This window comes from Microcaecilia unicolor, chromosome 12 (genome assembly GCF_901765095.1).
Source record: "Microcaecilia unicolor chromosome 12, aMicUni1.1, whole genome shotgun sequence".
Classification (NCBI taxonomy): Eukaryota; Metazoa; Chordata; class Amphibia; order Gymnophiona; family Siphonopidae; genus Microcaecilia; species Microcaecilia unicolor.
Window position 1 is genome coordinate 1,296,215 of NC_044042.1, and position 15,607 is coordinate 1,311,821.

Genomic DNA, 15,607 nt, shown 5'->3' on the forward strand with positions numbered 1-15,607 from the left:
TCATTAACAGGCCCATACTGACTACATATCACCATTATTCAGCTAGCCAGTGGCGGCAACCACATTCTACCCGTTCAGTGGCACCAATTGAACTGTTGTAGCAGAAGGAAAACTTCTGAATGCACAATCCAAAGAAAATCCTGACAGGCCACTGACCTAATCCCTGCTCCTTCCAGCCTAGGAGCAAGGTGAGATTTTAAAATGAAAAGACACTGCTAGAGGCAATTTCTGACTTACCACAATGCTTCTGGAAAGCCTGAGGTTTCACCACTTGGCTGCACTGGTTACAGACCACTAGGTAAAAGTCATCGTGTGCAGGGCAGTGGCCAAAAATAGACATGTCTGGAAGAAGGAAAAGAACGTCAAGAGACAGAAAGCAGTGCAAAGACCCTTCAATGTCTCTCTGCCCCAGAACAAACGCACTTGAAATGGGCCCACTGATGTTCCCAGCAAAGGAAGGCAGAGGTGGAAAAAACGTACTGAGACTGAGTCCAGCTTCAAAAAATAAAAACTTACAACATTATAATATATGGTTCATGTATCATTTCATACTTATTTTCTTTTCCTGCATCTAAAGTACTGGTAAATATAAGAACAAATATTTTAAGCCTAATATCAGTAGAAGTCAGTCGAAGGTTTGAGGTTTCATTTCACTTATTATTCTTAATCACTTCTGGATCCTAAGATCTTCAATGTCGTAATGAAATACAATAAAATCTAAAAATAACATAAGCTACATAAGACAAGAAACTAAAACTTTGCAATGAGATGTCTCCAGTCAATTTATTTGGTCCTTTTCAGGGTGGGGGGGGGGGGGGGGAGGGAGGGAGGGAGGGAGAATCTTAGTAATTGGTACTGGGAAGGGGAGGGAAATAGAGAAAAGCTCAGAGGACAAACATGGAAAACAGATTCCAGGTAGGAGGACCAGAAGGGAAAGAAAATGAGAACTAGAGGGGAGGAAGGTGTGATCGTAGATCAGGGAAGATCTGAGGATTAATCTACTCACACCTCCTGCAACTCCTACCCTTCAGTGCCCATCCTCAATCACTCATGCTCTCCCCTCTTCCCTGCCTCAACAGAACCAAGGGCATCCCCTCCAAGCCCCTCCCTCCAATTCTCCTCAGTTAAGGTTCAAGTTCCTTTGATACACTATCTACGTGGTTTATACTCAAATAAAATGTAATTTAGGCATTTATAGTTCTAGGCAGAGTAGCTGAAAATTGGGTGGCGGAGCAGGTGGGGGGAAGAGGGGGTGGTGGTTGGGAGGCGAGGATAGGGGAGGGCAGACTTATAAGGTCTGTACCAGAGCCGGTGATGGGAGGCGGGACTGGTGGTTGGGAGGCGGGAAATACTGCTGGGCAGACTTATATGGTCTGTGCCCTGAAAAGGACAGGTACAAATTCAAGGTAAGGTATACACATATGAGTTTGTCTTGGGCAGACTGGATGGACCATGCAGGTCTTTTTCTGCCGTCATCTACTATGTTACTATGTAATTGACTAAGATTAACAGTAAACGGTTTTCTTACACAGAATAAATAGGATTACAATATACATAATCAGTTACATAATTGGGTTCATATACAAAACTGGAGAACTAAGAGCGAAAGAAAAACTGTAAAACTGGAGAATAATAAAGGAAAGTAAACACCTCGGCTCGAAACCTTGGGGTCATCTTTGACTCTTCTCTCTCCTTCTCTGCTCATATCCAGCAGATTGCCAAGACCTGTCGTTTCTTTCTTTACAACATCCGTAAAATCCGCCCCTTTCTTTCCGAGCACTCTACCAAAACCCTCATCCACACCCTTGTCACCTCTCGTTTAGACTACTGCAATCTGCTTCTTGCTGGCCTCCCACTTAGTCACCTCTCCCCTCTCCAGTCGGTTCAAAACTCTGCTGCCCGTCTCATCTTCCGCCAGGGTCGCTTTACTCATACTACCCCCTCTCCTCAAGACCCTTCACTGGCTCCCTATCCGTTTTCGCATCCTGTTCAAACTTCTTCTACTAACCTATAAATGTATTCACTCTGCTGCTCCCCAGTATCTCTCCACACTCGTCCTTCCCTACACCCCTTCCCGTGCACTCCGTTCCATGGATAAATCCTTCTTATCTGTTCCCTTCTCAACTACTGCCAACTCCAAACTTCGCGCCTTCTGTCTCGCTGCACCCTACGCCTGGAATAAACTTCCTGAGCCCCTACGTCTTGCCCCATCCTTGGCCACCTTTAAATCTAGACTGAAAGCCCACCTCTTTAACATTGCTTTTGACTCGTAACCACTTGTAACCACTCGCCTCCACCTACCCTCCTCTCTTCCTTCCTGTACACATTAATTGATTTGATTTGCTTACTTTATTTATTTATTTATTTTTGTCTATTAGATTGTAAGCTCTTTGAGCAGGGACTGTCTTTCTTCTATGTTTGTGCAGCGCTGCGTATGCCTTGTAGCGCTATAGAAATGCTAAATAGTAGTAGTAGTAATATACACACAAGAACAATACAGTTACAGTAGATTCAAACACAGTAAATTCAAATACCCAGTGTACCTGAACGTAACTCACCTTGAGCTACTAGGTGTGAGCAAAATCCAAATAACTAACTAAAAGAAATTACAAAAAAGCAAAGTTACTCACCTACAGCAGGTGTTCTGTGAGGACAGAAGGAATGAGTATTGTCACTGTCGCATCATCCAACGGAGCCTGGCATGGGAAACACTCCCCAACGTCTACTGAAGAAGCCTTCCCACCCACCGTCACCATACAGGCCCACCTCAGTCTGATTGCAACAGCTGAACGAATTCAGCCCCAGGGGGTCTCCACGTGTACAAGCTTAAGGATTCTGCTCACGAGCACTATCACAGCCTCCTGGGAGGGGGTTCAACTGGAAAATTGTCAACGTGTCAGCCTTGGGCTTATCCTCAGCTTCTAAATCAAATGAAAAGGACTTAGCCATCTCCTGTACAAAATCAAAAAAGGAGAGCACTTCTGGAGGCAACTTCATCCTTTCATGTGGAGGGGATGGGTCTGAAGGAAGACCAGTGGGCTCATTTTCAAAAGAGAAGGGCGCCCATCTTTCGACACAAATCAGGAGATGGGCGTCCTTCTCCCAGGGTCGCCCAAATCGGCATAATCGAAAGCCGATTTTGGGCACCCTCAACTGCTTTCTGTCGTGGAGATGACCAAAGTTCCCGGGGGCGTGTCGGAAGCGTAGCGAAGGCGGGACTGGGGCGTGCTTAACACATGGGTGTCCTCGGCTGATAATGTAAAAAAGAAGGGCGTCTCTGACGAACACTTGGCCGACTTGGTCCTTTTTTTTTTACGACCAAGCCACAAAAATGTGCCCTAAATGACCAGATGACCTCCCCCTACTCCCCCAGTGGTCACTAACCCCCTCCCACCCTCAAAAAAAAGAAGTTTAAAAATATTTTTTCCAGCCTCTATGCCAGCCTCAAATATCATACCCAGCTCCATGACAGCAGTATGCAGGTCCCTGGAGCAGTTTTAGTGGGTACTGCAGTGCACTTCAGGCAGGCGGACCCAGGCCCATCCCCCCCTACCTGTTAAACTTGTGTTGATAAATGTGAGCCCTCCAAAACCCACTGTACCCACATCTAGGTGCCCCCCTTCATCCCTAAGGGCTATGGTCGTGGTGTACAGTTGTGGGGAGTGGGTTTTGGGGGGGGATCAGCACACAAGGTAAGGGAGCTATGCACCTGGGAGCTTTTTCTGAAGTCCACTGCAGTGCCCCCTAGGGTGCCCAGTTGGTGTCCTGGCATGTCAGGGGGAACAGTGCACTACGAATGCTGGCTCCTCCCACGACCAAAGGGCTTGGATTTGGTAGTTTCTGAGATGGGCATCCTCGGTTTCCATTATTGCCGAAAATTGGGGACGACCATCCGTAAGGTCGACCTAAATGTGGAGATTTGGGCGTCCCCGACTGTATTATCGAAATAAAAGATGGCCGCCCATCTTGTTTTGATAATACATCGCGGGGACGTCCTGCGAGGACGCCCTCAAGAAAACTGGGGCACCCCATTCGATTATGCCCCACCAAGGGACCCTCCAAGTTTAATGGTATTTCATATACCGCCCTTAGAATGCTCGTCAAAGCGGTTTACAGAATACATATAATACAGTAGGAAAAGAAGTCCATCACATCATAGGAAAGAGGATTAGAGAGATAGTCTGGACCAGCAATGGTAGGATCAAGGGCTGTGGGCATCACTAAATAAGAAGGCTTTTAGGCCAGATCTAAATTTTCCAAGAGGACCTCTGGTGCCTCCTTAGACACCGAGTGGTCAGAATCAGACTCACAAAAAGTACTGCCCTGGAGATGTCCCAAGTCTGTGCCTGCCTCAAATGACTGAAACTATGGTCAAGCCTGGACCAGAGGCACTGAGAAGGCTCCCCCACATCCCCCAAGGGGCTGGAGATCGACACTCGTCGGGTACATGCTAGTTCCGATGCCCTTTGAGGCCTTGGTGTCAGTGTGCTTCCCGCAGGCAACTCATGGGCCTCCAGAATAGGCTGGATCACCTGAGGTGCCAACACCGATACCCTCAATGCCATAGCCTCTTGCCAGACAAATGGCTGCTCGATCTGTTCCTGGAGTATAGCCCCGAGTCACTCGAGGGCTGCCACTGAAGACTGGGGCCCAGCCAGATTGGTCACATCCTTTGAAGTTATCAAGGGAGTACTGGTGACCTGGTCTCAGGTCAATTCTCGGGAGAGTGAGCAACCCTCACGTTGGTGACTACGATGCCACACTTTGAGGAGAATTTATTCCAATGCTTCTTGGCTTCTGCCTGACACATGGCATCGGAGTCCCTCGGCATTAACAAGGATGATGATGAATCCTTTCTCTCCCTCAAGAGGGGACTGGAGAATGCTCAATGTCAAGAAAGGTGGAAAATCCTCTCAATGTAGATTTATTTATTTATTTGTGACATTTATATCCCACATAATCCCAGACAAGTTTGAGTTCAACGTGACTTGCAATAAACAGTATAGGATACATAACAAAGAATAATGCATAAGAAAGTAAATGTCCCAGTGTCCAATGCATCTCCTGAAGCCATAGAGACTGATGCAGGACCAGACTTCTTGGCACTGCATCTCTGAACCTCTGATACCTCTCCTTGACATCTGTGAACAGTTTACAAGAAGAGAGATCATGATTGTGGCTCAAGCACCGGTTATGAGTGTCCTTGAGGGACACGGTCCTGTTGCACTGGAAGCAGTTTTTAAACCAGTGGGAGTTTTCTGGGACACGTCAGAGTAAAATGAAACAGTCTGATGATGAAAAATGTCCCTGACCAGGTGCCCAAGGGGACCTAGTGGGCCACAGACAATGAAGACAACTTAAAAGTGCCAAAAACAAATTTGTATCCTCTTATTCATTTGTTTTGGCACTTTTAAGTTGTCTTCATTTTCTGTGCCTCCCTCCCATGAGCAAGTTTAGAGAGTGAAAAACACTGTGAACTTCAATGAAGAATCACTTAAGATGGGAGCAGCTGTGTGTGACAATGCAAGCAGCACATCCTCACTGCTCCACAGAAAACAGAAGAGGGTGCACTCCGCTCCATGGATAAATCCTTCTTATCTGTTCCCTTCTCCACTACTGCCAACTCCAGACTTTGCGCCTTCTGTCTCGCTGCACCCTACGCCTGGAATAAACTTCCTGAGCCCCTACGTCTTGCCCCATCCTTGGCCACCTTTAAATCTAGACTGAAAGCCCACCTCTTTAACATTGCTTTTGACTGGTAACCACTTGTAACCACTCGCCTCCACCTACCCTCCTCTCTTCCTTCCCCTTCACATTAATTGATTTGATTTGCTTACTTTATTTATTTTTTGTCTATTAGATTGTAAGCTCTTTGAGCAGGGACTGTCTTTCTTCTATGTTTGTGCAGCGCTGCGTACGCCTTGTAGCGCTATAGAAATGCTAAATAGTAGTAGTAGTAAGACACGCACATGCACGGTAAGCAGCTTTCAAATGCTTCTGGAGTAGACACTGGAAAGCTTTTCCACCAGGATCCATCAGATGACATCACCCATCAGTGAGAACACGACATCCTGCTTGATCTCGGAAAATAACAAAACAAGAGAAACGCTGCCCACTGCCACTCTACTTGTTCAGAGGACAGTGACAGCAGCAGTACTCCATCTCCAGCATATCCTCTGCTTCCTCCGGTAACTGTCACCCTTTGAAATACTCAGGACACTGTAGTGCATGGCAAGTCCAAGCACTGCACTCCAGCCTAGCTGCAGGAGCGGAAGTGGATGATAATGCGGGCCCAGACACTGCACTGCCTCTGGCCTCCTCCTCACCAGCTGCCGTCACTGCTGCTCTACCCTCTGCTTGGTGACCCTGGGTTCTGCCCACAGTGGTCAGATGGAGGGGCTGGTCAGGCTGGACATTTATGCTATACATAACCTTTATGCCCCTTACAAGTGAGCACATGCTTATAAACTCAGAAAAGTCATTTGTCTTACCTTCTTTAATGAGAGTCATTGCATCCACTTTCTTCCCAGTCTTCTTGCTGTCTTCCAAATCAGAACCTGAGAGACAGAGGCAGCTAATAAGTGACTTTTTCTGTCCTATCCAAGCATTGTACTTCCTTTCTTGCTGTTATACCAGCATTATACACTGCTTTGGTTTTCTTTTAAGAAAGGAGCCTTTATTAAACATTTGTTGCACCCAGCAATGAAGGATGACTATTACCTAAACCAGGGTTGTCGAACCTTTTTCTATGGGGGGGGGGGGGGGGGGGCACAATTTATACTTTGTAACATTTGGAGGGCCAAAGCATGCATGCAAGCACGCACTCACGCTCTTTCTGAGAATCACTTATGTACCCCCCATATTCACTCATTCTCTCTCTCTCATATGAGCCCCCCCCACCTTCATTCACTCTCTCTCATATGGCCCCCCCACCTTCACCCATTCTCTCTCTCTCATATGCCCCCCACCTTCACCCATTCTCTTTCTCTCATATGGCCCCCCCCCCCCACCTTCACCCATTCTCTCTCTTATATGGGCCCCCCCACCTTCACCCATTCTCTCTCTCTCATAAGGCCCCCCTCCACCTTCATTCACTCTCTCTCATATGGCCCCCCCACCTTCACCCATTCACTCTCTTATATGGCCCCCCCACCTTCACCCATTCTCTCTCTCTCATATGCCCCCCACCTTCACCCATTCTCTTTCTCTCATATGGCCCCCCCCCCACCTTCACCCATTGTCTCTCTTATATGGCCCCCCCCCCCCCACCTTCACCCATTCACTCTCTCTCATATGGGCCCCCCTTCACCCATTCTCTATCATATGGGCCCCCCACCTTCACCCATTCTCTCTCTCTCATATGGCCCCCCTGCACCTTCACTCACTCTCATATGCCCCCCCCCCAACATCTCCCATTCTCTGTCTCTCATATGCAACCCCCCACCTCATCCACCTTCACACATTTTTGGTTCATTTTTGTGTCAGTTGAGCATGAAGTAGCAGAGGAAGAAAAAGCTGAACAAATTAAGAATTCTCTTCTATTTTAGTTGGACGATCACGCCTCACCTGGCTTCAGCTGCAAAGTCCTCCAACGAAATCCCTGCTTCCCTGCCACGACACCTCTAACTTCGAACTTGAGCTGCGCAGTACTGGAGGTTAGACTGATTTCACGGTATCCACAAGACATGAAAGCACAAGACCAACCTGAATTTCTTGTACCATGCAGCTCAAGCTCACAGTTACAAGAGTCGCGGCAGGGAAGCAGGAATCTCGGAGGAATCTGTGTTTCAATGGAGCTTCTGTGGGCCAGAAAAATTAAGTTGGCAGGCCAGGTTTTGGCCCACAGGCCATGGGTTGGAACACACTGCCAGAGGAAGTGGTAACAGTGGTTAGCATATCTAGGTTTAAAAAAGGTTTGGACAAGTTCCTGGAGGAAAAGTGCATAGTCTGCTACTGAGACAGAAATAGGGAAGCCACTGCTTTCCCCGGGATTGGTAGTATGAAATGTTGATACTAATTGGGTTTCTGCTAGGTACATGTGACCTGGATTGGCCACTGCTGGAAGCAGGATACTGGGCTGGATGGACCACTGGTCTGACCCAGTATGGTTATTCTTATGTTCTAAACAAATGCACAGTGGTGTGACCTGGTTCTTTAACATGCCTGGAATATTCCTTCATACCCACTTTCCTAGAAACAGAGCAGTTCTGCAAACTGAAGAGTAGCAAATCTCCTGGATCAGATGGTATTCACCCTAAGGGTACTGATAGAACTAAAAAAATGAGCTGGCAGGGCTACTGTTATTGATTTTTAATTTATCCTTAAAAGCGAGCATAGTACCGGAAGATTGGAGGGTGGCCAATGTAACACCGATTTTAAAAAAAGGTTCCAGAGGAGACCCGGGAAATTATAGATCGGTGAGTCTGACGTTGGTGCTGGGCAAAATGGTAGAGACTATTATCAAGAACAAAATTACAGAGCACATTCAAAAGCATGGACTAATGGGACAAAGTCAACCTGGATTTAGTGAAGGGAAGTCTTGCCTCACCAATCTAGATGCTGCATTTCTTTGAAGGGGTTAATAAACATGTGGAAAAAGGTGAGCCAGTTGATATTGTGTATCTAGATTTTCAGAAGGGGTTTGATAAGGTCCCTCATGAAAGACTACAGAGGAAATTAGAGGGACATGGGATCGGAGGTAGTGTCTTACTGTGGATTAAAAACTGGTTGAAAGATAGGAAACAGAGAGTAGGATTAAAAGGTCAATATTCTAAATGGAGAAGGGTAGTTAGCGGCGTCCCTCAGGGATCGGTGCTGGGACCTCTGCTTTTTAAAATGGGGGTAACTAGTGAGGTAATCAAATTTTGGCTTCCGGAACCTCCCTCCCAGATTTTCCTATGTCGTTGGTACCCACGTGTACCAAGACAGCTGGTTCCTCCCCAGCACTGTCTAAAATCTTAACTAGGGATTGCATAAGATCCACCATCTTCACACCAGATAGACAAGGGACCAAGTAATTCTCACATCCACCAGCCACAGTTATCTAAATGCCTAATAACTGAATCTCCAACTAAAATGTGCCATGGGAGGAGAAGGATGAGGGGAAAATGGCCTTCTCCACCCCCTGTACTGAATTTCCCCTCTTCTCCCCGCATTAGGCCTGCTAAGAGGGGGGCAAGATTCCCTGGGCCTAGCTCAGTGGCATAGAGGGGGCCTGGGCCTCTTCACTCTAAGCTCAGGCCCCCCAACTGCAGTACCTCAAATGGCTGGTGGGGATACCAAAGCACCAGCAGCCAAATAGCTCCGAAGCCCGAATCTCCCCTGGTGTAAGGAAGTCCGTAGCATGCTCTCTAGCAGCTGACACCACGCATGAACTGAGCTGAACATGTGCGAGAAGTACCAGCGTCAGTGGTTAGAAAGCATGCTACCAAATTGCTTACACCAGGCGAGGTTCAGGCAGTGGAGCTATTTGACTGGCAGGGATTGGGCATCCCCACCAGCAATGGTAACAATTTTAATGGGGAGGGAACAAAAGGGAATGGTTGGCCCCCAAGGTCCCCCCCCCCCCCCATTGGCTACTACTACTTAACATTTCTAAAGCACTACTAAGGTTACGCAGCGCTGTACAATTTAACAAAGAAGGGCAGTCCCTGCTCATAGGAGCTTACAATCTAAAGGACAAAATGTGTAGTCAATCAAGTTGGGGCAGCAGTTTAGATTTCCTAAACAGAGGTGACATGGTTAGGTGCCGAAGGCGACATTGAAGAGGTGGACTTTGAGCAAGGATTTGAAGATGGGTAGGGAGGGGGCTTGTCGTAAGGGCTCAGGAAGTTTATTCCAAGCATAGGGTGAGGCGAGGCAGAATGAGCGGAGCCTGGAGTTGGCGGTGGTGGAGAAGGGTACTGAGAGGAGGGATTTGTCCTGTGAGCGGAGGTTACGGGTAGGAGTGTAAGGTGAAATGAGGGTAGAGAGGTAGTGAGGGGCTGCAGATTGAGTGCATTTGTAGGTTAGTAGGAGAAGCTTGAACTGTATGCGGTACCTGATCGGAAGCCAGTGAAGTGACTTGAGGAGAGGGGTGATATGAGTATATCGGCCTAGGCGGAAGATAAGACGCGCAGCAGAGTTCTGAACGGACTGAAGGGGGGATAGATGGTTAAGTGGGAGACCATTGAGGAGTAGGTTGCAGTAGTCAAGGTGAGAGGTAATGAGGGAGTGGATGAGAGTTCGGGTGGTGTGCTCAGAGAGGAAAGGGTGAATTTTGCTGACGTTATAGAGAAAGAAGCGACAGGTCTTGGATGTCTTCTGGATATGGGCAGAGGACAGGGAGGAGTCGAAGATGACTCCGAGGTTGCGGGCAGATGAGAGGTGGAGGATGAAGGTGTTGTCCACTGAAATAGAGAGCGGAGGGAGAGGAGAAGTGGGTTTGGGTGGGAAGACAATAAGCTCGGTCTTGGCCATGTTCAGTTTCAGGTGGCTACACCCCTTGTCTCTCAATGACCATGCCCCTTACACTGAATTTCCCCTCTTCTCTCCTCACAAGAAACTTCTCCCCCCGCCAAAAGCACTGAATTTCCATTTTTCCAGGTAACCCCTCCCCTCTGGCCCCGCCCCCTGAAGGGACATCCCCCACCTCCTTGGCCCCGCTCCTCCTGCAAGGTCCTCCCCTGCCTTCTTGACTCCACCTCATCCCGCCTTCAGGATCCACCCCGCCCCCTTAGCCCCGCCCCCCGCACGCTGAACCCAGCGGCACTAGGACCCGGCAGCTCCTTTGTTTGGGAGGGTCGGAAGCCGGAGGGCGGCTGTGCTCAGCTGCTATAAATGGCTATTCGAGCGCCGGTGTGACCGGAGCGTGGGCTGCGGGCGGATGTCACGTTCACTCACCGCCCGCCGCCGCCAGGTCCGCCCTTTCCACCCAGGAGCTCCAGCTCTGCCCAGCGAACTCGTCGAGACTCGGAGCCCGCCGATCCAGAGCGGCCATTACTGCCGCTGCGCGTCCACGTACCGCCATCACCGCCGCGAGCGCGCGTTGGGAACGTCAGTACGCGCGGTCATCGGAGCGCCTGCGCGCTGTGTGGCCAGGTTGCATGCTGGGACGTGTAGTCTGCAGCCTGTTCCCCGATGGTTGAGGGCTAAAGTTACTGCTCGATCTGTGGCTAACAGAAAAATGCTTATGGTGCAAACAAGTGTAATCAAAATAAAGGCAGAGGTCCAGACAAGTAGCAAAGTTTCACAACCCAATATGAGTGCTGTATGTAAAATGCCACTTGTACCCACAGATTAACTGATCTGCCTCACAAATGTCCAAAGTTTGTGCCTTAAGTGGTGGTTTGCCCTTTTGTAGTCACTTATTTCACGCGCTGCTAATGTAGTGCTCCTCAAGTCGCTTCACTGGCTCCCTATCCGTTTTCGTATCCTGTTCAAGCTTCTTCTACTAACCTATAAATGTACTCACTCTGCTGCTCCCCAGTATCTCTCCACACTCGTCCTTCCCTACACCCCTTCCCGTGCACTCCGCTCCATGGATAAATCCTTCTTATCTGTTCCCTTCTCCACTACTGCCAACTCCAGACTTCGCGCCTTCTGTCTCGCTGCACCCTACGCCTGGAATAAACTTCCTGAGCCCCTACGTCTTGCCCCATCCTTGGCCACCTTTAAATCTAGACTGAATGAAAGCCCACCTCTTTAACATTGCTTTTGACTCGTAACCACTCGCCTCCACCTACCCTCCTCTCTTCCTTCCTGTACACATTAATTGATTTGATTTGCTTACTTTATTTCTTGTCTATTAGATTGTAAGCGCTTTGAGCAGGGATTGTCTTTCTTCTATGTTTGTGCAGCGCTGCGTAAGCCTTGTAGCGCTATAGAAATGCTAAATAGTAATAGTAGCTTTATAGTAAGATCCAGAGGATGTGACATCAACAGGCAAAACAAAACTTGTCTGTTTTTCTGCCAGTTAAATCCCTCTTACTTGTGCTGTTCCTTTAAATAACAAATCCTCGGGTCAAGTTTTATTTGAGCAAAACAAAAACAAAACATGCAACAGACACATCACCCTGAAATGGGGGACTTTGCAGAGGGGAGAGATTACAGAGGGCTCCTGGTGAGATTAATGAGGATGCGTGAAAATGCTGTGGCTGACATAGTTTAAGTCTTCTTTACATAACAAAATTCTGTATTACCTATTACTATGTAAGCCGCATTGAGCCTGCTTTTAGTGGGAAAGTGGGGGATACAAATATAATAAATAAATAATGCAAAAGACGGTTCTGGTTCCGAAGCCAAATTCTTCAAGGTATTTGTAAACAGCATTGTACTAATGGTCTACAAAATCCTGAGTGGTGTAGAACAAGTAGAAGTAAATCGATTTTTTACTCATTCCAAAAGTACAAAGACTAGGGGACACTCTTGGAAGTTACATGATGGAAATACTTTTAAAATAAATAAATAGGAAATATTATTTCACTCAATGAGTAGTTACACTCTGGATGGAACTCGTTTCTGGAGGCTGTGGTAACATTGTTAGTATATCTGGGCTTAAAAAAAGGTTTGGACAAGTTCCTGGAGGAAAGGACCATAGTCTGCTTTTCAGACAGACAACAGGAAGCAACTGCTTACCCTAGAACTGGTAACATGGAATGTTAGCACTATTTGGGATTTTCTGCCAGGTACTTGTGACCTGGATTGGCCACTGTTGGAAACTGGATAATGGGCTGGACGGACCATTGGGTACTCTTATGTTCTTATCACCAATATCCTATTTAACCTCTGAGATATGGAATCTGTGTTCAGCCACCAACAGCTCTCCCATGGAGCCAAAACAAGGTTAACACTAAAAAAAAAGCATTGCATTAGAAAACATGTCATATGTAGGGTGAAGAATGCATTTTCTCCTTGTTCTGGGAATAGGCATGGGGTCCTCATTAACTTGGTGAAAGCAATTTGGTCTTGCAGGGTTGTTTTCCCCTCCTCGCAGCACCAACATTTTTATGCAGTCCTTTTTACTAAAGTGTGCTAATGGATTTAGAGCATACTATGATAAGACACCTATTATGTTCCTATGGGTTTCTCATCATTTAATGTGTGCTAACCGTTAGCGCATGCTAAATTCATTAGTGCACCTTAGTAAAAGGACCCCTATAGTCTGAAGACTTGAAGCAAGCAGCAGGAGCATGAGTGAGGCCAATTCCTGTCCATCACACAGGACGGCCACTTCTGCAGCCCTTGCTCCATATGTGCTAGATCAGTGCTCGCCATAGCTTTGGGTTTGAAAGATAAAGGGTCATAGATTTGATATACCATGGTTTACATTTATTATATGCGGGTACTTTCTCTGTCCCTGGTGGGCTCACAATCTTAAGTTTTTGTACCTAGGGCAATGGAGGGATAAGTGACTTGCCAAGAGTCACAAGGAGCTAACCTTAAAACAAGACATCACAAAATGCTTACATTATCTTTAATATTTCCAATACATAAAGTAAAATAAAACCTTCCAGTCCACTACACCACTACTCATAACCCCAAACATCTTAATGCCAGATTTCAGCAGCCCCCAATTTGACCTGGAGCCAACCATCTCATCCCCATTTCTGATCGGTCACAAATGAACTATGCTGCCTGCCCAATGCCAAAAACTCTCTGTACAGTGCCTGTCCTGAATGTTCCCAGGCCACCCACGGAAATGGCTCATGAGGATGGCCACAGCTGGAAAGCCCAAACCCCCCCCCCCCAAAAAAAAAGAAGCAGCAGCTAAAGGAAGATTCTCAGAGGACTGGGGTGAGGCAGTTCTGACTCTTTTGAATAAATCAATTTGTAAACATCTCCATTTAAATACATTCAGGGCTAGATTTATAAATGTTATTTTTCACAAAGGCAGAGAACATGATCCAATCTTTGATAAATCTGACCCATATATTTTCATATTTTTCAAATGCATGAGAAAAAATATAGCTGCAAAAAAATGCATACAGTACAGTTTGTGTCCAATGTACCTCTGAATTACAGATCTGGCTTTCGAACTCAAAGAACATTTTTTTTTGGGGGGGGGGGGCTCCATCCTGTGCTGTGTGCAGCTTAGGGGCAAGGAAGAGACCAATTTGTGGCAAGGGGTGCAGGATGTGCTGTGCTAGCAATGACACTGCTTCCAGGGCGCCCTCCTTCCGCTCACATATCCTCCAGCACTTTTACTGTCATTACATTTTTCCTTTTGCAGAGCTTCGGATTGCTAAAGGCTTCAGATCTCTGGAGATTCGAATAATGATGATATGTTATAATGTTCCATCTACTCGCTTCTCAGATCTGCAGGGCTCTGAACCAGGTTTGCTTGTGCACTGACTCCACAGTATGAACTTATAGAGCAGAGAATATTCATTAAGAGGGCAATTTAATACCAGGGCAGGGAACGTGCCTATTTTTTTTAGACGCAATAACATAGTAGATGACGGCAGAAAAAGACCTGCACGGTCCATCTAGTCTGCCCAACAATTTAAACTTGTATGTGCTACTTTATGAGTATACCTGACCTTGATTTGTTTCTGCCATTTTCAGGGCACAGACCATAGAAGTCTGCCCAGAACAAGGCCCACCTCCCAACCACCAGGCCCGCCTCCCCCCACCAGCTCTGCCACCCAATCTAGTCATTGTTATAAAATATTCTCCCTGAAAGCTCTCTCACAAAGTTGCATATGTTCAGGTGTCACTTTTGTACCTATGTTTGAGTATGTATACCTTATAACAAATGTGCAAACCTTGAAACTGCCTCAGCTATGCCCCTGGAATTCCTATGCATATACCATATTAGGGTGGATTGTGGCACCTGAGGATTCTGTTTCCAGCCCCTCCTCTCCCCTTCCCACTTGCCTTTGCTTCTGCCACTCTACCCTGCATGAAGCATGCCTAAAACTGATATAAACAAATGTAGCAGCAGAAGTCCCCTGCGAGTCTGCCCTCTTAAAGGCACAGGGGATCATAGGCTGGCAGCTATTGCTATACTAAGTACATAAATACTGCCATACTGGGACAGACTGAAGGTCCATCAAGCCCAGCGTCCTGTTTCCAACAGTGGCCAATCCACGTTACAAGTACCTGGCAAGATCCCAAAACAGTACAATACATTTTATGCAGCTTATCCTAGAAATAAGCAGTGGATTTTCCCCAAGTCCATTTTAATAATGGCTCATGGACCTTTTTTAAACCCTGCTAAGTTAACTGCTTTTATTACATTCTCTGGCAAAGAATTCCAGAGTTTAATTACATGTTGAGTGAAGAAATATTTTCTCCAATTTGTTTTAAATTTACTACTTTGTAGCTTCATTGTGTGCCCCCTAGTCCTAGTATTTTTGGAAAGAGTAAACAAATGATTCACGTCTACCCGTTCCACTCCACTCATTATTTTATAGATCTCTATCATATCTCCCCTCAGCCATCTTTTCTCCAAGCTGAAGAGCCCTAACTGCTTTAGCCTTTATCATTTTCGTCACCCTTCCCTGTACCTTTTCTAATTCCACTATATCTTTTTTGAGATGCGACCAGAATTGTTGGTTTGCAAATCCCTGAACCTTTAAGGCTGCAATTTGGTTACATCACGTGGGGGTGAGAGAATCCCTTGATA

General features: G+C 46.8%; 1 protein-coding gene across 1 annotated transcript in view; it reads right to left on the minus strand.

Moving 5' to 3' along the window:
* The window catches only part of ATXN7L2 (ataxin 7 like 2), a 31,420-nt gene extending 20,359 nt beyond the window's left edge, over positions 1 to 11,061 (minus strand). Inside the window, exons 1-3 of the mRNA XM_030221890.1 lie at positions 10,882 to 11,061; positions 6,492 to 6,557; positions 238 to 342 (exon numbers count right to left, since the gene is read on the minus strand). Coding sequence (XP_030077750.1) covers positions 238 to 342; positions 6,492 to 6,557; positions 10,882 to 11,008 — 298 coding nt within the window. The 5' untranslated portion in view covers positions 11,009 to 11,061. The remainder of the gene's footprint in view (positions 1 to 237; positions 343 to 6,491; positions 6,558 to 10,881) is intronic.
* Between the last annotated feature and the right edge of the window lie 4,546 nt (positions 11,062 to 15,607).